At 34.8% G+C, this 23,386-nt stretch overlaps 1 protein-coding gene across 4 annotated transcripts in view; it reads left to right on the top strand.

Moving 5' to 3' along the window:
- CTNNA2 (catenin alpha 2) overlaps nt 1-23,386 on the top strand; it is a 1,098,262-nt gene that overhangs the window by 1,054,680 nt on the left and 20,196 nt on the right. For 3 of the 4 annotated variants that reach the window (XM_053664696.1, XM_053664693.1, XM_053664694.1), the window contains exons 16-18: nt 1,566-1,671; nt 5,144-5,278; nt 15,607-15,750. In XM_053664696.1, coding sequence (XP_053520671.1) covers nt 1,566-1,671; nt 5,144-5,278; nt 15,607-15,750 — 385 coding nt within the window. The remainder of the gene's footprint in view (nt 1-1,565; nt 1,672-5,143; nt 5,279-15,606; nt 15,751-23,386) is intronic. The other variant, XM_053664695.1, reaches the window with a different exon arrangement.

Here is a 23,386-nt window from a genome sequence, read left to right as displayed (position 1 = left end):
AAACTGCAAAATAAAGAGCTCTTCTAGGATCTGAAAGTTACAGAGAAATATGTAATAATGAGAACATTATTAAACATTGACAGATTCGGCATCTAAAATTCCCTTTAAAAATGTAAAACAAAAACATGGAATAGTTTCTTTAGAGATAAATAAAACATAGTGTTAGAGAATGGAAGCCAGATTATCACAGAATCTTTATCTCATCCATATTACATAAAATTTACATGTGAACTCTCTGTCCATATTTAAATATCTAAATAGCAACTAAAAATATTGCTGTCCTTTGTGGAAGAGTTAATATAGTCATAGCATAATAAAATATCTTGTCTTAAATTTTCCTATGTGTGTGTTTAAGCTTTGACATAAACAATATATTTAAATTGTAGCTACTAATATAATGCAGAACAGAAATTAGGAGGGAAAGTGAACAAAATGCCCTTCATTTACATAAATTTTCTGAAGCCATTTTAAATCTTCCATTTTATTATCTCCCACATTATTATCTAACAGTGGCAATCATTGCTCACTCTATATGACCTTATGTGTTCTAAATAAATCACTTCTAAGTCGTTCTTGTCCACATTTAATCACATTTCTAACTGTAAGAATGTAATTTTGTAGCCTTAAAAAATTGTATTGATTATTTTTAGATGCACCTAGAAAGACCAGGCTAAGGAGCAATGCTTTAAAAAAATAAAAGATAAATGCATTTAACCTGTTATCTCCCAAGAAAATATAAGGACAAGTTATATGCTATATTTTATTTAAAGATGTCTGATGCAGCATAGTTTCCCTTGTAATAAGTATTTTAAGACATCGAATATTAAAAAGTTCACCTAATTGAAAACCTAATGTGAAAATACTGGCATAATGGTTTGGAAGCATGAAAGCATCTGCCGTCACAGTGTTTTGTCTGTTCCCTCATAAAGCAGTCCCAGAAGCATACCACCAGCGAGATTAAGAGCTGAAGAGAACTCTGAAATTCTGGCCCAACAGTTCCCCATTATGTACAAGAGACAGTTGCTTCTCAAAGTGGCAAAGTAAATAAACTTAAAAATGTAATAGAGTTGGACGTGGTATGAATGCACTGAAAGGGCATTTATTTTAGCTAGACGCTGATTTAAATTTAGAGATTATTACTTATGACTTGTCTGAACTTAGATGAGTTCGTGAGTTTTAGTCTGTTTTTCTCTTTTTCTAAGATGGAAATGATGGAACCTACTAGGGTTGTCATGTGAGGTAGAGCCTATGACAGCATAGGCACATGGCAAGCATTTCAATATTAAATTTCTTTTGCCTTGTGGAGATCACCCTTTTCAATGGAATACTGTTTAGAATAGGTAAATTAATGTAAAGAATTAAATATGAACATACACATCAAAACAGGAGAAAGCAAAGTGGATCATTAACATGGAAATTGAAATGAATCAAGAAAACATTCAAAATTCTTCTAACATGACCAGGGCCAAATACAAAATCAAAGTCCTGGTTGGACAATATGGTCGGTTTGTCCATTTCTGTTCATAAAATAGATTTCTAATTATGTCGTATATATATTGTTTCAGAGGCAAAGGGCCACTGAAAAATACATCTGATGTCATTAATGCCGCCAAGAAAATTGCCGAAGCAGGATCTCGAATGGACAAATTAGCCCGTGCTGTGGCTGATCAGGTAACATAGAGGGAAGAGTGGAATCAAATTAATTAGCACTTGGGCTCTGTAATGGGTTTTATATACCCTATAAAACACCTCCGAAGAATGCATTGTAGAGAATCACTGACATTTTGTAAACTAGCCTCTAACTTTGCTGAGACTGAGCTGATGGAGAAGGTGGGTTCAGTTCAGGAGGGACTCCTAAGGCCTGTGACTGAAATTCCTTGAGAAAGAAGAGCACTCACAACTGAGAGACATAGCCCCAGAGAACCATCCTTATTCACAAATTCAAACACACTGAACAGGGGAAAAAAACAAGTGTATCTTGTTAGTTAATATTGAGCTCACTGTAATGATGCTGTTCATAATTTATCATAATTTATTCTCTAGTGTAAATGGGATTAATCCCCATAATTAAGAACTTCCACATTTCAGCTGAATTTTCGTCCAGACTCAGAGCCATCACAAATACATGGTATATTCTTAAAGTATCTCTTCTGCTTTCAGACCGAACTAAGATGCAGATTAAAATACTTTTTAATCTGACCTTGAATGTTCGAGTTGATTTCCTTTGCACACTTTGTATTTTATTTGGCCTGAACTGGAACTCTAATATCCTGTTGTAAATATGTCTTGTTGCAATAATGTTTTGTTTCAGTAAGGGTACTACTTTAGGCGATAGACTTTTCCAGATAACTGATCCTTATTTCTTTAAGCAACAGTGGTTTACAACTTGAACCATTTTAAAAGGGAGATGTCTTAAAACACAAGATTCTGAAATATAAATATTATATGAACTATTATTTATGTGGAGACAGTATAGGCATGAATTGGCTTACCAGACCACACACAGCAATGCTCTCTGGAGACTTTAAAAGAGGCAGCTTTTCTTCCTCCCCCCAGGGCAGCCTAGTCTTCTCTAATTTGGGGGTTGATTATTGTCGTTTTCCTCCCTCATTTCTTAATATTAAGTAGGTCCTCTAAATACAATCTTCAACATCCCAGAATCTGGAATACTTTAAGGAAAATACATTATTAAACTATTAAGATTATATTTAAAATAAGGTGATATGTTATTTTAATTGTATCTTTAACTACACATATAATGGCTAGTTCAAGGGAATGTTTTATGTTTGCTTTTGAATTTTTGAAAAATATTTAATATTAAAGATAATTCATTGAGTATTGCCATGATTTGAGACCTCCTCCCCCCAAATTTGTAGGGTTTGAGGACCAAACCATTACTAAATTGTTAGTTTCAGGGTAATATCACTGCCAGGCTTACTGAAGTTTGCAGATAAGGGGAGATTCTTTCCACAGAGTTCTATATATGTCCCAGAAAGTTCATGTAGAAGAGAAGAGAAACAATGAACTTACTTGAAAATATGCATACGTACAAAAAAGAAAAATGCACCAACCAAAAAAAAGCCACATTTTTTATGTGCAATTGTTTAGAAGGGTTGGGATGAATAGAGTGAGACAAGATTGGTGGATGGTTCTGAAAAAGAGTTTTATTAGGACTGACTTCTTTCTGGGAGTTGAAGTGGATGAAGTTTGGGTGGCTTTTTCCATTATATTCTGAATCTCAGTGGCTAAAGCTATTGCTCAATATGTTTAGGCTAATTGAGTTAAATATTTGTATTGCAATTCTTGTTTTCAATTTTGCATTTTTGGCCTTAAACAATTTTGGAAGTTGAAGCATAGCCCAATACAGTTTTGATATCTGGAAAACAACATACACACATACCAATTCCAGGATTCTAGATGTCTTTTGATGTTGTGACAAAGAATTAAAATATTATTATGAAGACTTTAAAATAAACAGATGAGGGTAAATATAACCCTCTATTTGTGTCATTCTTACTGCCATCAGTGGTGAAAAAAACATAATTTTTCTAAATAGTCATTTCTATCTCAAATCCTGCTCATATTGTCATGGTGTAAAAATTATTTTTCTTGTTTATTATGCCTTTGTTTTAAATGCTTCAGCTTCAATATTAGAGTAGAATGAGAATCACCGAGAAGTGGATTGGTTGCCTCTATTTTGCCTGAATATATTTTATGAAGATTTGAGATATGCACACAATATAAACTTTTTACGGACTGTTGCATTTTTAATTACTGTTCCATCGAGATAAAACTTTTCATTTAATTTGCTTCACAGTTTTTGTATTGAGAGATTTTTCAGTCCTCCAGGGAGATATCATTTTAAAGTTAATTCCTTTCAGTATATGGGTCTCTGGAGTAGGGTAAATATTACGGTATTAAATACTTAGAGAGAGCAAAAAACAGTCTCTGTGAGATTCTTTCTTGATAAGTGCATTTACTGAAAAGAAATACCATAATTGTGTCATGAATAAAAAGAGAGACTCCTTTGTCACTTAATGAGTGAATGGTTATGTCAAAACCATTGGCTTTACAGTACTAATGAAAATTTTCCTTTTCTTGAGCTTGAAGAAAACAGCTGGCATCTTTTTCTCATATTCTTATTCTAAAGAAGATACTTTATTCTGGCCTTTAGGTACTTATTTCTTTCAATGTTTCACCAACAATCTGATGATTATATATTTTTTATAAGTGCCAAGTTGAGCCAGAACAGTGGAATAGCCTGAAGAATCTTGAGCTGAACTTTTGATAAAAACAGGAATATATTTTAATCACTAGTTAGCTATTGGCATTGAAGTCTCAGAAATGATTTAGGAAGCTGGAAGTATCCATCTAAGCTCGGTGTGTTTGATGGACATCTATTATTTTAGTCCCAAAGAAAATTCAAAATCCCTGGTCATAGTTGGCTCTAGCGCAGTCCGAGTCCTGGGTCTGTTGTTAACTCTTACAGGTTAATTTCAACTGGCATCAAATTTCATTCTATTTCTCATATCCGTTTCTCCTACAATGGTCATGATTTTTCTCAGTTCTTTTGTTCAAAAGTAGTTTATCATGTTGCTTAAATTTTTGATGAATGTGAAAATCCAAGAAGTGTTAGACTTTCACTAGCGAATGATGCATTTGTTAGAAAGCCAAAGGAGACAGGTGATGTCCCCCCAACTATTTGAAATAAAACTCTACCAGCTCCTATGGCAGAAAGATTGCCACAGAGAGATTTCCTTCTAGCATGCATTGCTGTGGTTGTCTGTATTAAAATAACTTTGCACATAGTGAACAATGGGTAAGCTACGAGGAGAAAAAAAACTGGAATATTTAGTTTTCTTAACAGTTTTAAAGACAACTAGTGAAATACAAAAATGTACAGAAATCCCCATCAGACTTTTTGGAAGACCTTCCATATTCTTGTCATAGAATTTTATTAAAGTAGAGCTAACTATTCTAAACTATTGGCTGCAGCCTTCCTAAAATGCTATAGAAATATGTTAAATGGATGTAATTAAGGTATATGACACTGAAACCTTTTCTTCTCACAGCTTTTCTATAGCAAGTCTTAGAAACTGAAGAGTACTTACTAACTGAGATCACTTTTTTAAATGTTTTATAGTGTCCTGATTCAGCATGTAAGCAGGATTTATTAGCCTACCTTCAACGAATTGCCTTGTACTGCCACCAGCTTAATATCTGCAGCAAGGTGAAGGCAGAAGTACAGAATCTGGGAGGAGAGCTCATTGTATCAGGGGTAAGCTGGGACCGGGGCTTCATAGTTTAGTTCCCACTGTTGGACTTCAGGGCAAGAATTCTTGGCAACAGTACTGCTAAAACCACCAAACCACAGTGATTCATAGGGAGGTAGTTTAAAAATAAATGTTATCACCATTATTCCAGACCTCACAATAACTCACAAAGAGCAATTGGATTTTCCAATTACCCAGTGTTTATACTAGCCTTGTAAAATCTCCATTCTTCACAAGGAAACTAATTTCATAGTCTGGAAACTGATTGCCAAGCTGTGACTATTATAATTATTTGGGGCTTTTGTATATTTACTCATTGTGAGTCCACATCCTTTTGTTAGTCCTGGTAATTTTAATTCTTTGTTCAGGAGCCAGCCTCTCTATATGTGGATTGTGTTCACATGTTAGAGATGATGAAAACAATGGAAATTCATTCATCAGGTTCCAATGCATACTAGGTTACCAGTAATCCTTAAAGGCCAGAATGTTTGAATTTAATACAGGTTGATGTGCTGTTGCCAAAAACTAACATTGTTGTCAAACACTAACAATTATATATATATATATATATTTTTTTTTTACTTACTCCAGTGTTTCCCTTTTCATGAAAATATAAGTATCTGGTTCATTTCATCAAAGGCAAAGAAGTAAAAAGTTCAGTGAATAGAAAGATCATGATTTCTTGGCAAGATTTTCAAATGTATGTGTTGAGGTTCTTCATCTTGGCTTCTTCTCCTTCCTCACCCAGTCCCACTCTTTCAACAGAAGTTGCCATCAATTATCGTAAACTATTTGCAATTCTGAAGTGTGGCTCTCCCACCTTTAGTTCTTTTCCCAGTCAACCATGATGCGGCCTTTTTAAGTGTGGCATTATCAGGAACATAACATTATCAACATAGGAAATGCTTTGTGAAAATCACACTGGTCATGAAACTTAGTTTCTCCACAAGCCATTTTTTAAAAATTCATCAATTTGAACATTTGATAAAAAATATGTGGAAAAGTCATTCTTGAATCCCCAGGTGTCAGTTCCTATATTGTTTGGCTTGCAGAAATCACAGCTGGGAAAAGAGCTGACCTGGCTTGCATGGAGATACCATCTGGAAAGCCTGGTTCATGCAATCCCACCTAGAGCCTGATAAATTGGCTATTTTGTGCCTCTTTCCAAAGCATAGTCACCTCTTTGCATTTTCCAAATGATCCTGCTTCAACATTCTTCAACAACCAAGTGCAGTCTGTCTTGCAATGTGTTCTTTCTGCCAAGTTGGTAATTACCAAGATTCTCTCTGCCAAGAAATGATCAAAACATTGCATCTCCCTTGCTTCCTTTCTTATCTTCAGCCTCAATGGTATAGTTTCCCATACCATTTAGCTTCCATGTCCATTTGTATATAGCTTCCATAGAACTGAGTGCTTTTTGTTTAGCTTGCCTTGTGTGCTTTCATTTGTCACTTTTCAAATCTTAGTATTAACATGGATGCGCATAGCATCTTTGTGGATCTCAGACTCCACAACTTCATCTGGACAATATTTTACTGGCAGAGTTGCTCTCCATCATCCTCTCAGTACCCATTGTTCATCACTGCCTCCAGAGCTTCATTCCCATTGTCTTTTCCTCATTGAGATGTAGTCCAAATCATCACTGGCTTTTATCACTTGCACTGTTGGCATTTGCAGAGGTGTTTGAGAACACCATCAAGAAGCCTGTTTCCTTCTTTGAGTCTTACTGGCAAAGAACATAAATCCTTGCATGGGAGAAGGCTTCTTTAAGAGGAATGCTATATAACTTCATAATAATTCTGAGTCCAATGCATTATAAAGGTTTGCTATTTATTGCTCAATTGTGGGCCACTCTTGGCCTCCTCATGATTTTTTTCCAGCTTGATTGCTATTTGGTGCCACACCTGCATCTGTAGTCTGCTGTCTTTGCCACTTCTGCCTCCTCCTTATTCATCATCCTCCCTCACTGATGGCTAATGGAGAAAAAAGTCAATGTGTTTATTCTGTAAAATAGCCATAAATGGCTGCCTTCAAAGTGTTGGAAGTATGAAGAACATGAGACCCCATACACTCCAACTTTCAATGATTTTGCCAAGAAAGTACACCCATGCTTTGGGCCTCATTTATTTTGGTGTATGGCATGATAAAGTTGCTATATTTTTAAAAAGAAGCAACTATAGTATAATGCACAATAAAAAAGGAGAAATACTTAAGTTTTTCTTCCTTTTCTCCTATGTCTGTATATATATGGGATTCAAAGCTGTGGTTTCTTCTCTGAAATATATGAAAGCCCCCAGGAAGATATATTTGTTAGAAGTCAAAGTTTCTCCTAAAACAGAAGAGATTTCAGTAGATTATTTCCCCTTTGCCAAGAAAAATGATTTGGATTTCAAACTTCAGAGCCTTTTTTTTTTTTACAGTCTTGTGCTGGCATGATGAACATACGTGAAAAATGTACACGTGCACAATTATGGACTATGTCAGCAAATGGTGTTTTATGTGACTGTGCATAGGAACTGGGGAAGGCCTCTTCTGTTGTATCATCCTCTCCTGTGAGAGGTGGCTCAGAAAACTCAATAGGTTTGGGGGGACAATGGGTACCAATGCTCTTCATGAGTCATGATAAGGAACTGAAGAAGTAAAGCAATTTAGGATGTATGTTGGCATATGCTCATTCATACAACTGCCGTCTAAGAAGCACCATTAATTTTCTGGCTGGCAACCAATTTTTTAAACTCATTGTCTTAAACCTTTCTCAACAGACAAATGGTGCCATTCTTATTAAATCTCAAAGTAGAAGATGCATTTGGTATCCAATTCAGCTGAACTGAGTTGCTAAGGGGATAATGGAAAAAGAAAAAAATAATTTAAAAACAAATAGAGTTACAGAAATATTAAAGTGAAATTAGACAACAGTAAAATCCAGAAGATTAAGCAATCTCTGAGTCTATAGACTGGTTTTATTTGCTAAGGTATCTGCTTATTAAATCTCTTAAGCCAGTTTAAATGCATTTTGGAAAAAGAAATGTTGAAAGAAGAAAAGAAAAAGAGAGAGAAGGAGGGGAAGGTAGAAGGAAGAGCCATAAAAAAGGGAAGAGGAGAGAACAAAGGAAAGAGAAACTTAATCATAGCATATCATAAACTTGTATAGTGCAGGTAATAGCTATTAAATATAACAGCATTATATTCACCATGGTGGAAAAAAAAAAGTTGAGCCAAACTCTTTCAGTATGTATATGTATTTTGAATCCAAATAAGTTCCAAAGTTGTACTATGGAAATTATCTGAATATTTGATTGTCGTGTTTTTAATTAATTTTTATTCACTAGGATTCAGAGGATTTAATGGGTTCTTTTAAATTTAAAAAGAAGATGTACACATGATTCTGAAGAAATAAAACCCATTTCAAAACCCTCAATTATCTTTAGCTACCCAAAGATTTATGCTTTGCTCATTATTTTGAACAAGATTAGAAACACTAATGTAGGATTTTGGAACATAGAATGCTGAACATCAAGCATCCTGATAAAATTTTTAGAATTCCACTTTTTACATCCTATTACAATAAGAGGCCCCTTACAAAAATGAAGCCAGGACACAAGAGCAATAACTCTGCTCTAGACAGGAATGTGACCTTCCAGGTTAGAGTTGGAGGGACATTTATACAATGTAGAGCTGACTCCACAAGAAAATGCTAGAAATTTAATAGATTTTATTGCTAAAGCATGCCTTTTTTATACTAACAAAATATAGAAACACAGTTGCAAACGAGGAACATTAGTTCTCTAAATCCTTGAGCTGACTGTGTGAAGCCCAAACCTATTCCTGTGGGACAGAGTAACTCGGCCTGATGTGCACTTCTGTTCTTTGCCTTTTAAATCTCTCCTTTCCAAATCTGAATCCCTCTCGATTGAGTTATGGAGAGAAGTTTGACAAGGTGAGCAAGTATAATTTGTGACATTGGTAGGATTTGAATTGGCAAAGAGAAAATTGGAGAATTGTGGGTCAATTACAATCATTCTTATTGCCTGTGTTTCACATCATTAAAAAAAATTTGAATCAGTTAAAATCAACATGAACGTTTATGGTGATAAATGGAAAACATTTATAAAATACTGAAACTGATAATATTCAGATCAGTCTTACCTAACATTGGCATGTAATCAGACATGTACGAGAATCTGCACATATATGTATTCAACAGATACACTTGATCTGACATTTACTCCCTATTCCTTGAACAAGCAATAATGAAGAACAAACAAATGGTTGAAAACTGACATGTCTGATCTAATGCAGGGAAAAGAAAACGTGGGATCCATTTGCATAATTTCATACATAATATGTGTATTTACATATATTTGTAAAACTTGTGGTTTGTTGAGATGAGAATTGCGTTCTATCTGAAAAGTTCTGTTTTTCCTCATTTAAAAAAAGTGTATTTTGTAATGGGTTGAAATAGTCATTGAAATAACCATTGCACCTAGTTGTCTAGATCTGTACTTTAAGCAACTATTTTGAGAGTCTCCTTTTTGTATCTTCTGATTCTGTCTATTGTCAATTTTTTATCATGTCTACTGACCACAGTATAGTAGTAATGGGAAAATATCTAAATTTCTAGCCATTTCAGTTTGTGTTTGTAATGAGGCATTTTTGTGCCTCATTTGAACAAAAGGGTATGTGTTTAGGGGATTTGCAGCAGTTCCAAAGATTTTATCCAGACCATACAGAGAGTAAAAGGACTTTTCCTGATCTAGGAAGAGTAGTCCAAATCTAAAGAGAGTAAGATAAAAACAAAGTTCAGATTACAAATTGGATAGAGGGGTGGTGAAGATACTCTGTGTCCATAAGAAAATGAAATAGTTATTTACCATTGGCACACATTTTGCTAGTAAAATGGATTATTGCATAATTCCATCTTTCTCCCCCAAACCTACCCCCAGTCTGTTATGACAGTAAAACTATAACCATGTAAAATCTGATTTCAGCATCAAGTCTTCCTTAGTTACATTTGTGTCAGAGTATGTCATTGATTTTTGCACAATCCAATTTATGCAAACCTTCATAGAAAATAAGCCTTAAGTAGTTTTTCAGTACAAATTTAATCCCCCACTGTTATAAAAGTAACATTTACCAAACTCAGGGCATTATTTTTAGAAGAAATGGGAAATGGGAAATAAGACATTTTATGAGCAAAGTAAAAATCTCCTTAAGTGTTAGTCATCATAGCAAGCTTTTTGTCTGTTGCACCACACCTGCGTAGGTGTCTGCCTGAATTCAAATAGTCTTTTGTAAGAGAGGATGCTATTCTGCTCCGAAGTGTAGCTTTCAGTTCAATACTCTATGATGATGACCATACACTTATCAATATGTTACATTCTCTTCATTGGAAAAAAACAGTTATTCACTGATGGAATTAAACTAGTTGGCTATCTTACTGAACAGTTGTATGCATAGAAAAGGGCTTTATATTCTAATGCTCTTATTCCAAAAAATAAGAAAACAGATTCTCTTTTGGCAGAACTGAGACATGAACCAAGCAAATAACTCTTTTCACCTTAAATGGAGAAACATTTTAATTGACCTAACTTGGATCTACTCAGTGGATTAATTGAATTTCATCACCTGAATGTATGGGCTGAAGAGTTTTTATTTTAGTTTGAGGGCATTATTACTTGTAAGAGTAGAAAAGTTAGTGGCTTTAAGAAGACATTTTTGCCTCAGATATTTCTGCCTCAGAAATGTCAGTGTCATTACCAGTCATTCAATCAGTGAACTTTCATTCCTTCAGGTTTTAGAAGGATTGTTTTTTATGTTTTGAAAAGCCTCTAATTAAAAGAAGGCAGGCAAATAATGAACACCTTAATCTATTAGCAATTGACACCTTAGATTTCAGTTAATATTCTGAGAATTATTTGGCAGCCAATGAATGATATTTTGTGAAAACCTTGGAATTAGCCACATGGAAGTTACCTAATAACTGTAAAACACCCACAACCCTATTTAAGAAGTACCGGCTTATAGCATTTTCCAACGAGACATTATTCTAATTATGAGATATTATTTATATGTGATAATTGTCTAATTTTATTCTAAGATGTTTATTTAGTAATGTGTTTTAAATAATTAGGACTATAATAGTGCCTGAGGAGGTACCTCTTCCCATTTTTAGCTAGTTTTGGATATGTGGGAGGAAATCCAGATATACTTGTTTCCTTCAATTGAACCAAGTCATGGGAATCTAAAGGGTTGAGTGAATACCTTTATTTAGAAACAGTATTTGTAATTCATTTTTGCTTTCTGGTTTTCCCATATACACTTGGATTTGTCCATGGTAGTCAAGAAATGCATTATTTTGAACTGGTTACATGAATCAATTGATTTTTTTTTGTTCCTAGACTAAAGGAATTTGAAGAAAAAGGAGATAATGAACAAGTTGATATAAAAATAAATTTTAAAAAGAGATGAACTTTAAAACCTTATACTAAATGTTATCTGGGGATTTCATTATTGATTTTTTACAATTTTTCTTTACCTCAGATAATAAAAACTAAAAGAAATAAAGAGACCCTGATAGCAAATCAAATAGTATTTTTTGTTTTGTACTAAATTTTATAAAATGTTGAGAATATTTTTCTAGAAAAAGATCAGTGTTTCCATGTCTTTTTTACTTTCTAATGACAAACTAACACTTGAAACTTTAAAGAGTTGTACTTATTTCTTGTTCATGTTAGCATATTTTCTGATTTATTGAATTGAACATTTGTATTTCATTCCAGCTACATAAAAGGCATAGTGCTAAATATCAGTTGGGTTAGCGTAAAGTCCTTTATCTCCAATAGTAAATTTTCCTGAAAAGGATAATTTTTTTCTGCCATCCTGCTTTTATTAGGTTGTGTAGTCTATTGTTTTTCAATTATTTTTTTCATCTTACTGTTCAGTATTCTCAGCTAGAAGAGTAAGGTGTCTGCTAATGGGTACCTCTGTGCATTCACTGTGTCTCAGTTTACTATATTCTGCAAATAAAAGTGTGTTTAACTTATTATCATCTATATTCAGACCCTACAGATTATTTTGTCAAATGCTTTCTTCAGCTTAATGTAAATGATTTATAAAATATGGCTTTGATCACAGTCCTGAGGAAAAAATATATGGACCATGTTATGGCTCATGTATCTTATAAATAAGAATGGCTTCGGAATGTGGGCAGTCTTCTTAGTTCAGATTATCTTTTACTGCTTCAGAACACAATGTCTTACTCTATTGAACAGTCATTTTTCTTCTGAATAATGAATGCATTTCAAATATTTTATAGGAATCCTATTTTCTTGAATGCAAGCTTTCTTAATTTAGACTTTAATCCTTGCTCTCATTATTAATACTATATCTTACCTGATTGCTTTATTCCAAATAGTTTCATCTGTGCAGATGCCTTGCTGATAATGAACTTGCTTTCCTGGAACTCTGGCTAGATGTTCTGTCAAATCTGCACAACTTATTTCTTGACCCCTTTCACCCATTTCCTTATGCAAATCTATTTTGCACTGAGAGAGAATAATATCCTGAGAAGTTCCAGTCAACATCATCTTCTAAGAACCACATACTCTTTTAAGCTTAAGGGTCTGTATATGAGACAGTATCATAAACATAATCATTTTATCTGAGAACACCTGATTCAAATCTGTTGCCATCAAAATTGGATTCTCATTCGCCATTTCTCTTCAATAATATTTTGGTGAAATTGCATGCCAACTGTCCGATTATGTCTTCCATGGTGAATTACTTGCTAAATACATCTGTATGCAGGTCCTTCTTTTGCATTGTACAGATTATTCCACTTGACTCTTCTCAATCCTTTTTACTATGAAGTTAACTAAAAACTTCTTTCAACAGAGAAAAATTTGAAGCCAATCCTACATTTCTGTTGCCATATTAAAATTATAATCATGACCCCAGTAATGGGATCTTTTGACTGAAATCTTACAATTACTTCATATCTTTCCTTGAAGGGCTAATTAATCCATTTTTGTAATGCATCAAATTTATAGTTGCCATAAGACTTAGTTTTCTTAAATAGTGTCAGGAAGCTAGATCCAAAGAATGTAGGAAATTAGGGAATTACCTGATCCTGGCATTGCATTCTCTGTCAAAGACAGCTTTGGTTATTTTAACTAATATAACTAAAGACATCACATTCAATCATACTAAAAAGTCAGCACAGTTCACCACTCTGCATCCTTTTGATGCAGCCTAGTTTTGCATTGGGTTCCTGAAGTCATGCCTCATTTCCAAATAAACAACAGATAATAAGGAATAACAATAGATTATAACCTAATTCCAGTTTATTTTATTTAAAAAAGTATTTAATTTCATATTTAGTTTAATATCTTAACACAGGAATAAGTGTGCCTTCTTTGCTAGATAGTAAAAAATCTTAAGGTATTTAGTGGAAGAATGGGCAAGTGCACTACTATTTTTAAAATAATGGGCTTTAAATTTTGTACAAAAGATTTTATGATACATGTAAGTTTCTAATACATAATAATCTTTTTGAAATTGAGAAATAATGATAAATTCTGTACAATGGTAAAATCAAGAAATGCCTAATTTCTAAAACAAAATGGAATTGTTATAAAGCATTAAAAAAGCAAGGATAAGCCAACTAGTCAATGATCCAATATGTAAAAATTGGAAGACAATAAGATTTTATAGAGCCATTAATTGGGAAATCTCTTGCAACAAAAACTTTTAATTATAGAACTTGAATTTAGACTTGCAATTATTGAAAATGGAAATAAAATAAGGAAAACATATACAGAGTATTACTACTATTTCTAATAAGTACAGAAAAAGTCAAATGTAGGAAGAATGTGTTCTCATATGGCAGATATTTTTTCTCTTTTATTGTCTTTAATTCTCTCTGGATATTCTTTAAATGTCTTTAACATTCATTTCGAAGTAAAATATGAGAGTAATGTTGCCAAATTTGTAATTAGTTTGAATTTAGTAGCTTCTGTATTTCAAAATACTCCCTAATCTGTCAATTTTGCTTAATTTTACATTGTGATTACCTAATACATATGTATTTAATGAGCTGAGAATGACAGAACTAGAAATATAACTATATTGGCTCAAAACATAAGAACATAATTTCAAATTGGGAATTTTGTTTATCTGCATAGAGAAGAAGCTATTTAGGCTTTCCCTCTTTATTATGTTATAAGTTGCTATTATTTTGAACCTTTTACTAAAATAGTTTAGTAAATATATTTTATGGAGAGACAGAGATGCCTGCCATGTGGATGGTTTCTGGACCAGCCTGTTCTCCAATACTGCTCCCTCCTTTTGTCGTAATATCCAGTTGACAACTTTGAGTAGTTTGCATTTTAAACTTCTAAATCTTCATTTGGAAAAAAAACTTAGTTCTCTCCACATTATTTTCCATCTTAGATAATTTTTAAAAAATGGACTCAGATTAAACAAAGCTACAACTATAGGACTATAGCAGAATTTCATGTGACAAAAATGTCTCTGAGTCACTTAAACCTGACCTCTGAGAGCACCTTATGATTGTAGAAATCTTGCTGTTTGATATTTCTCCTCTAGTTTGAAGGTATACAGGGAAAATCTTAGTCAAGACTGTCAGAAATATTTTATGTCTGATATAACATTTTAAGATCTATAATTTTACAGGTAGAAATAGGCATTGATTATTGGCTTATCTTTTAAATTGTTCTTGTCATACAATCTACCCATGAGTGCAAAAATCAAGAATAAAAAGAGTTGCAGTTTTAGAAACAATGAATGTCTTAGCTCTTCAGTGATTCCAATGAAAGAGGTAAGTATCCCTTTAGTATCATTACTGTCTGGATGTACAGAGGCCCAAAGGCTTGACGAAGGTCACACAGCAGGGCAATGGAACTCCCAAGAAAGCCATCTGAGACTCCCCACGTACCGTTCCAGGCTTTAAGAGCTTCAGCCCTCGCTTTCTCTCTTGGTGATCTTCAATGCATTAAGTAGGGGATTCTTCCCCTTTGAACCCACCACGGTTGTCCCCTACAATGCCTGACAAGGCAGGGTGCTTCTTCATCCTCCTTCTCCCAGATGGTCCACTTACCTGTTCAGGAGAACCAATGAGGAATCCTAATGGCCGGGCTACTTAATATCACAGAGGCCCACCCATCTCTTTCAGCACCTAATTCCTTCATGTGCCTCTTTCTCCTGATTACCCACTCCCTCTTCCACCTCCCTAATCCCTTCCCAATAGGGTACGTTTTATTTTTTCTCTTGCTCTCTCTCTCACTCTCTCTTTTCTGTATCTCTCGGAAATCAGACAGGAGTTCAGAGCACTTTCACTACCTTTTATGAGGTAGATTGTGATGTCATAGATGGGGGCAGGGCTAGTCAACTTTCTACCCACCTCCCAACCTGTGCTGAGGGAGCTCCGATCGGGAGTGGAAGCAGTGATTCCTCCATGGTGAGTAACTTTGCTTTCTAATCTAATCTGTCTCATTGTAAACATTACTTTTGAAAGCAGGTGGATGGGGTTTCAAGGAGGTAAAGATGTGACCACTGAAGCCCTCTTTACTTACTATTAACCAACTTTGGAAAGAGGATCTACTTATTTATTCTCTATACAGGTGAAGAATTCTAGAGCACAAATATACTCTTGAAGCGTTATCTAAACTTGAGAAATGAAAATGGTATTATTTTCATTCCTGTTTCTCAGTCTTTCTTCCCTTTGGGACTGAAAGTCATTGCGTATGAGGAATGAATCCATTCTGTAGTCCTTTGGTGAGTTTTTCCAAGAAGCTTCTCTTAGGAGGATGTGTTCTTCTTCATTTGAAAGATTTCTGGACCACAGAATATTCTTTATTGATGTTTGCCCAGAGAATCAGTCTGCTCTTATAAAACTGTGGGATAAAACTGTGAAGAAACTGATACACAGAATTATTAACAATTTTGGTTTTGATGTAAACAAGTGAGTATTTCTAATGCAAAGGCTAAAATACTTATTTGAAAAAAAGAGTCACCATTCTTGCAAGATTAAGGTACAGCCATTTCAAGTTGTCACAACCAAATTCACTACCTTTTTTGTTGCATGAAATAACACTGATGATGGTTTTTTTTTTTTTGGTAGTTAAGAGCTGTGAAAAGTTGCTGTCCTTTGTTTCATTTATAGTTTCTGTTACTGATTGTTTCTTTTATATGCCTTAGTATTTAGAAAGAAAAGATCAACTGGAGTGAGCATTTTTCTCCACCTTTCTTGTTCTCTCCTGGATACCTATTAAAACTGTCAAGATGTCAGCTTCTATTTAAAAGGGCAAAGGAAGTTCATAGAAGTGGTTAAATCTTGAAGAGATGTTTGGCATCGGGGTGGGTGTTTTTAAAAGGACTTGACCATCAGAATGTTAGGCCCTGTTACTTTTCATGAGGTGGGATAAAAGCACCCTAGTGTGGATTATCAGTATTATGAAGTATAAGAAGGTATCATGTATTTTTTCAAAGTATAATTGCATCTGAGTTAATTAGCTAAGTATGGATGTTGTTGTTGGAGAATTGGGGGCAGTTTAAAAAGAGGAGTCCTTTCTCACCAATAGCTTTCTCATGTGGAGATCTTCAACCTTTCTCCTCCTCCGACTAATGAATTTTTTTGAGCTATTAAATGGACTGGAGCTGATAGTGCCCTTTTTGTTACCTGGGGTGGAGTAACATGCCAATTTCTGAAGTAATTTTCCCACCCTGAGGTTTCTAATCTAAAGTAACTATAATGGTAGGAATTTCAGGTACAATGAGGAAAAACAGAGCCAATAAGAAGACTGACCAATAAGAAGATTAGAAGATTTAAGTACTCAGCAGTCAGCTGAGTACTTACTTCTATGTGGGTAAAGTCATATATGTTGGGTGATATATACTGGGTGCCAGAATCATATGTATTAGACAATGGCTCTCAAGTCTCTGGCCTACCTTTCATTAAAAATGTCAGACCCCTGAAACTACCTGTACAAGACAATTTTCAGTGCCAGAGAAATTTGATGTCTAATCATAGCTCAAGTTTTTAATGTCTTTTATCAACCCTCATACAGCTGCCAGGTAAGAAATGTTCATATTTTACAAACCCTTGGAATACAGTCATCTTTAAACTTCGTGAGTTAAGAACAGTGTGTTGTGCGCTTGTGCAAATTTAGAAAGTCTATCATAGAATGCATGATGTATGCACTCATTTATTCTCATGTGCATGTGTCATTTACAGTGGTGTTCAATGTTTTTAAATCCATTTTGTATGTATTAAAGTTATCATTTAAAAATACATACATAAATTGTGCTCTAAATGGAATGGTAAAATATAATAGAAGTTGCATTAACCTGGAGTCTGAACACTGGTCCTATTTCTATCACTGAATAATAATGTAATAGCCTAAATTACTTAGGTTTTTTAGGTCTCTGTTTTTCCATCTGTAAAATGATGATAGATGATCTAATGAATATATCCTAAAAAATCCCTGCTCTAAAAATCTATGGTTTTATACTATATTTTTGAAGAAATGGTTTATGGGGAAAATTAAATATTTGACGAGACATGGTTTTTGTATAGGTCATACAATTATTAATACCAAAAAAAATTTCAGTCCAAACTAGGTTTTTAAGGTGTACCTTATATGTGATGTAGTAGTGTTAGGTTAATAATATAAGTGGGTCATGTTCTTTTAAATGTAACATATCAAGCCCATGATAGATAATTATGTGTTCATTTAGAAAACTGATTTGTTTTTTAACTATGATTCTATGTTATTCTGATTTTTGAGATTTAAAAAATCCTTGTCTACTAGAAAATAGATGGAGCTAGGTCATATGAGATTCTAACATTCAAAATTACTTTTACAATATTGCAAGAATTTCCTTTCGGTGTTTGGGAGGGTTGAGTTCTGAACTAACGTGTACCGAGCCATATGCTTTGGGGGATAAAAGAGATGTAAGGCCTGGCTCCTGCTCTTGAGGAATGTGCGACCTTTTTAGGAGTCTGGACACATGTCAAGTGTCAACTTAGAGGTGAAGACAGTCAGTGTTAAAGAACCAAAAACCATCCTATAGCCAGGGTAGTGCTGGACTGCATGGGGAAGGCTTTGTGAGAAGCTGAGGGCTTCACCTAACTTTGAGCAGAGTGGTTGAGATTTGTGTTGGGATACAAAGGACAGCATTTCAGGTCAGCAAGGCCACAGAATTGTAAGCGTTACAAAGAAATTTTTGTGTTTAGATATGCCATGTGTCAAAAATTGAAGTTGTTGCTTATAGTCCAGCCCCATACTTTTTCCAAGCCACTTCCCCCTTAATCATGTACTGACTTTATAATAGATGATATACCTATATAGAAGAGTTGAAGAGGCTGCAAGTGAATGAATTTTAATGATTGTTTATTAAAATATAATCATCTATTTGCTCAATTATACAAAAGCTCAAAGATCACTCACAGCCACAAATGTGGAAGAAAAATAAATAGAAGGAGAAATTAGGGACAGAAGGAAACTCTAGCTCTGAGACTTTCTGGTTTTCTGATGAAGGTGGAAAGGGATTATCATTGACAGGTTTAAGAATGTTGATGGTCATGCAAAATGTTTGTTAGCTAAGGAGAATCCATGTAGCCAAGATAATTTTCCAAAGCAAAAGGAAGCTTACTCTGCACACCAAGCAGGAATCAGATTCTGCTCTCAAACAATCAGTGTTGGGGAGGTTTAAACACTAAATAAGACTGTACATGATTATGCAAGTCTTTTCTCCAATGCACATGAAAAAAGGTTATTGATTTTTCCATTTTGACAAAGAAGAATGTTCACATTTGAAAGCCTCTCTGTTGCCATAGATGGTTTGTAGTATATACTTTGCACCATGTACAGGGCACTGTTTTTTACCTTTCTTGCCATCCAAGTTCCTTCCAAGTTTTTACTTTGGCCTTTGAACTTCCATGAAGAAAACTGCTTTACCCCCTATCACAGGTTCTAAGAACTTGGTTTATTTACATCATCCAGTGAAATATTTAATTTTCTATTAATTTTCAGAATATATTATCTCTGAAAATCACTTTCAAAAGCTAAACTTGTCTATATGTGAATGATGAAATAACAGGATTAATGTCAGTTACACAAAGAAAGGAACAGTCTCTTAAAACTTTATCCCAAAAAAGTTGAAGTAGGCCTTACATAAGACTCTGTGGAACCATATAGTTTATTAAAGGAAGTTAGAAATATTAAAATTATATTTGTCTCAAGAGAACAATGACAAGGATGACAACTGTTCCCTCGAATGTCTCTAGAGGTAATTTTAGAAAGAGAGGTTAAGTTAGATTTATAATTCAACAAACATCTATTAAGTAATGTGATATTCACTCTCCTATGGATGGACATAGCATTAGTATGAAAAAAAAAACAGAATTAGTAACTGTGGTGGATTATAATAATCACTCTAACTGAAGTACATGCAAAATGATGGGGGTATTCCATAGAGAGGGGGAAGAGGAGCTTCATAAGGGACAGGGGTAATGTTTTTTAAGCCTTCAGAGATAAGTGGGTAGATGTCTCCAGATAAAGGAAGGAAGAAAGGATTAGCCCAGGAGAAAAACAGAATGCTCACAGTATTGCGGAATAGATGTAGTCTGTGCTGGCTGGAACTGCAGATAAGTTGTCAGAGATGGGTAGAAAGAGAAAGGTAAAAGATGAAATTAGAAAGGTATGTGGAAGCTGGGTAACAAAGACATTTTTCTCTCCCATTCTGATTTTAATGAGTGCTTCTCAAAATGGTCAGAAGATTATCTGCATGCTAGACCCAGCAAGAGCTGGGAGGAGACTGTTAAAATAGAGACTCCTGGGCCACGCTGTAGACCTCTGGAATCCATCATTGTAGGGATTAGTTCTTGGAATCTGTGAGTAGATGCTCCATCTGACCCTCAACCTATATTAGGTGATCCATTTTTACACCAAAGTTTTAGTACATCAACAAGCAACAAAACTGACTCATTATATATCTATGTTCTTGGAAAAAGATTCAGGAAAACAAAGTATTAAGAATACAACTTTGGAAAAATAGGACTTAAAAGTAATATAAAAATATTCTTGAGAAAATTGCTTTGAATTTTGGTTAAGTTTAAAAAATAACTGTCTGAAATTATGGTTCTTATGTATAAAAAGTTACTAAGTGATGCTATTAAATCTCCTTGAAGGAAAGGCATGACATTCCATACTTTTAAGAGAGCATCTTGCATATTTATTGTCATACTCCAGTACAAGAAGTTCATGAAGTTCGGAGCTAAGTGGTTCCCGGCTCTCAAGTTGTGCCAATATCAGGGATATAGAGACAACAATCCAGGACTGAATTTGTTTCTGAATGGTATTTTTTGGTAGAGGTATTTGGCTACTTTTTTTTTTAATTAGGTGAACTTCATTGGGAAAAGAATAAATGTATGTATTAACATTTCTATTGATTAGAAAACAGTCTGTCCTGCCAGTATAAGGCCTGATCCATATGGTCTATGTTGAAAAGTATATTAATTATATAACTATATGTTAATAATTATTTAGTACTGCTAACTTTTGTTTTTTTCGTCCCCATGGTAACAGCTGTTATCCTATGCTTGTCAGTCTGTGTAGAAACTTATACAGCTAGCTGTTCAAAGATGTAAGAAGAAAGATGGACTAGATAGATGAGTATTTTACATTTGACTAAGGTGTGAGAATAAACCCTGGTCTGGGAGAAGGCGGGTCTCATATTACAGCAATGAGCATCAGCTCTGGATTGAACCCCCTCATTGCTTTACATATTGTTCTACTTTTCCAGATTACTCAAATCTTTTGTATTTTTTTTGAGAACTTTGTTGTTTAGAAGACAAGAAATGATAGGGAGCCTTGCTTTTTCTCCATATTTATGTGTATGCAGATAACTGAAGTAACTGTTTTGACAGACTGTTACACTACGACATTCTAGAAGCAGTTGACTAGTAGGATGCCAGTTCCTGCCATTAACTGAGCAAATTAGACTTGGCATTTGGGCATGATGACCTAAAGACCTTTTCGTTTGTTTTTTCTTGCCAGTGTAGCTCTGTCAATACAGCAACACAGGCAGTGTAACCTTGGATGGTTAAGGAAGATGTGCCAGGCAAATTACTTACCTCAAGGCCTAGCATTTTACCTTAATAAAAGCCAAGCAGAGCACAGTAATAGCCACCCGGTTTTGATGTCAGAGATCTGCAAAATAAATTAGACAATACTTTATTTTCATAGGTAGATGTTAAAATTATGAGCAAGGTATTACTATTAGATAGGAATTTTGGAAACAACTTTATGTTTTAGAATCTGGGGAATATTGGGTAATATTCTTAACCTCTGTGGTTTCACTTTTGATTTATAAATTGTAATAGTAATGCCACTTGGACCATAGTACAACTGCATATAGTAAATAGGAATTATTAATATTAAGATACATTGTGGGCCCAGTATGTTCCAGGCACTGTGCTAAGCATTTCAAATGCCTTATGCAGTCTGTTTCCTGTGGGGGCGACTTCTTCACGAGTCCCCCCGGTGCCACAGACACGCGTGAATGAGTAAATATGGCCGAGACATGCTGGATCTGTTTGGAGAGGAGGAGTAGGCTGTGGCCAGTTTCTCCAAGGAGAAAAAGGCCCTGAGCGCCCTCTTCCATAGCCTTTTATTGGGTTGTAATACACAGGAATACAGGGCTGCAAGGATCAAACAGTAAATAACATTTCAAAGAGATCCGAGTGCTTCAGAGTCTGAGTCAATGTCTGTCACGAAGAAAGTTGCAGAAACTTTGGGAGACATACTCATTTCCTCTCGGACCCTTATCATATGAATGAAAGCACTCTTAGAGCAGATTTCACAGGTTTATCAGGAAGTCTTTGTGGTGCCAGATTTTTCCCCAGGACACGCTCTAGCTGCACCTCTCCCCAACAGGTATTCAGGCTTAAGGGGATTAGAGCCAGGAAGCACTTCTCCCAGAGAACCTGGGGACTCGGGCTATGTCAAAGCCGGGGGGCAAGAGTTCGTTGCTCCTTATTACAGCCCCCGGAGGCCTTCCCAAGTGATCAAGTCTGGCTTAGGTTGGCTCCCCACTGTGAGGGGTCTTACCCATCATTGACTTCTGACCAAGCTTTGGGAGTAGGGAGAGGAACTGAGGCAGCGTTTGCTACCAGAGACAGGCTTTGTCTCCTGCAGCTGGCATTCCAAAGGTCGTCTCTCGCCCTTAGTCACAAGGGGTAGAGATACAAGTCCTAAAACTAGGCAGAGCAGTCTACTACAGTTTTCCAGGCATCCTATGGAGAAGACACTATAATTTCCACTAAAAATATTAGGAAAATGAGGTTCTGAGAAATTAAGTAACTTCCTGGAGGTCACAGAATTAGTGGTTGGTGTATTGTAGTACTTCCAGGAAGGCTGCCTTGATATTCTCCCACAGCATAATGAGATCCGTCACTCCTGATAGGACAAAGCAATGTAATAACATTTAATTGTATGTCTCCCAATTAGTCTGTAAGCTCCATAAAGACAGGAAATGCATCTGAATGATCATTCTTCCCTTGTTCTTTGCACAATGAGCACATAATGTATGCTTAATACAGTAGCTTCTTTGCCATTCTTTTTGCCGTTGCAATAACTGAAAAATCCTAATAAATGCTTCTGGTCTATCATTCATTTGTTCCTTCCTGAAAGTACTTGACTTTGTTTTAAATATCATATTTTAAAGTGAATCAAGACTTGGGACCACAGATCAAGTAATTTTTTCCAGCTAGCAAATTGCTTTGTAATTTACTTTATATTTTCTGGTACATTAAGTAGATTTCTTTTTTAAAGTTTATGGTATGAAAACATACAGAATTTCTTTTAAAAGAACTGAATTAATCAAATTAGCTACTTATTTTAAAAAGATATTTGAAAGTAAGGGCCACAGTGGCATAGTTAGTTTAATTTGCTCTCACATGTGAAGGTTATGACATATCAAAAGGTTAATTATATTTAGGTGTGAAATTTTGCTTTTTAATTAAAGATCCTAAATTATTAATGCCCAATAATAGTAATTTTATAAAACCTTGCATGTGTTTTAATTAGGTG

The sequence above is a fragment of the Artibeus jamaicensis genome, unplaced genomic scaffold (genome assembly GCF_021234435.1).
Source record: "Artibeus jamaicensis isolate MK-2021 breed Jamaican fruit bat unplaced genomic scaffold, CSHL_Jam_final contig_384, whole genome shotgun sequence".
NCBI classification, from domain to species: domain Eukaryota; kingdom Metazoa; phylum Chordata; class Mammalia; order Chiroptera; family Phyllostomidae; genus Artibeus; species Artibeus jamaicensis.
This window is presented reverse-complemented; position numbering and strand designations above follow the sequence as displayed.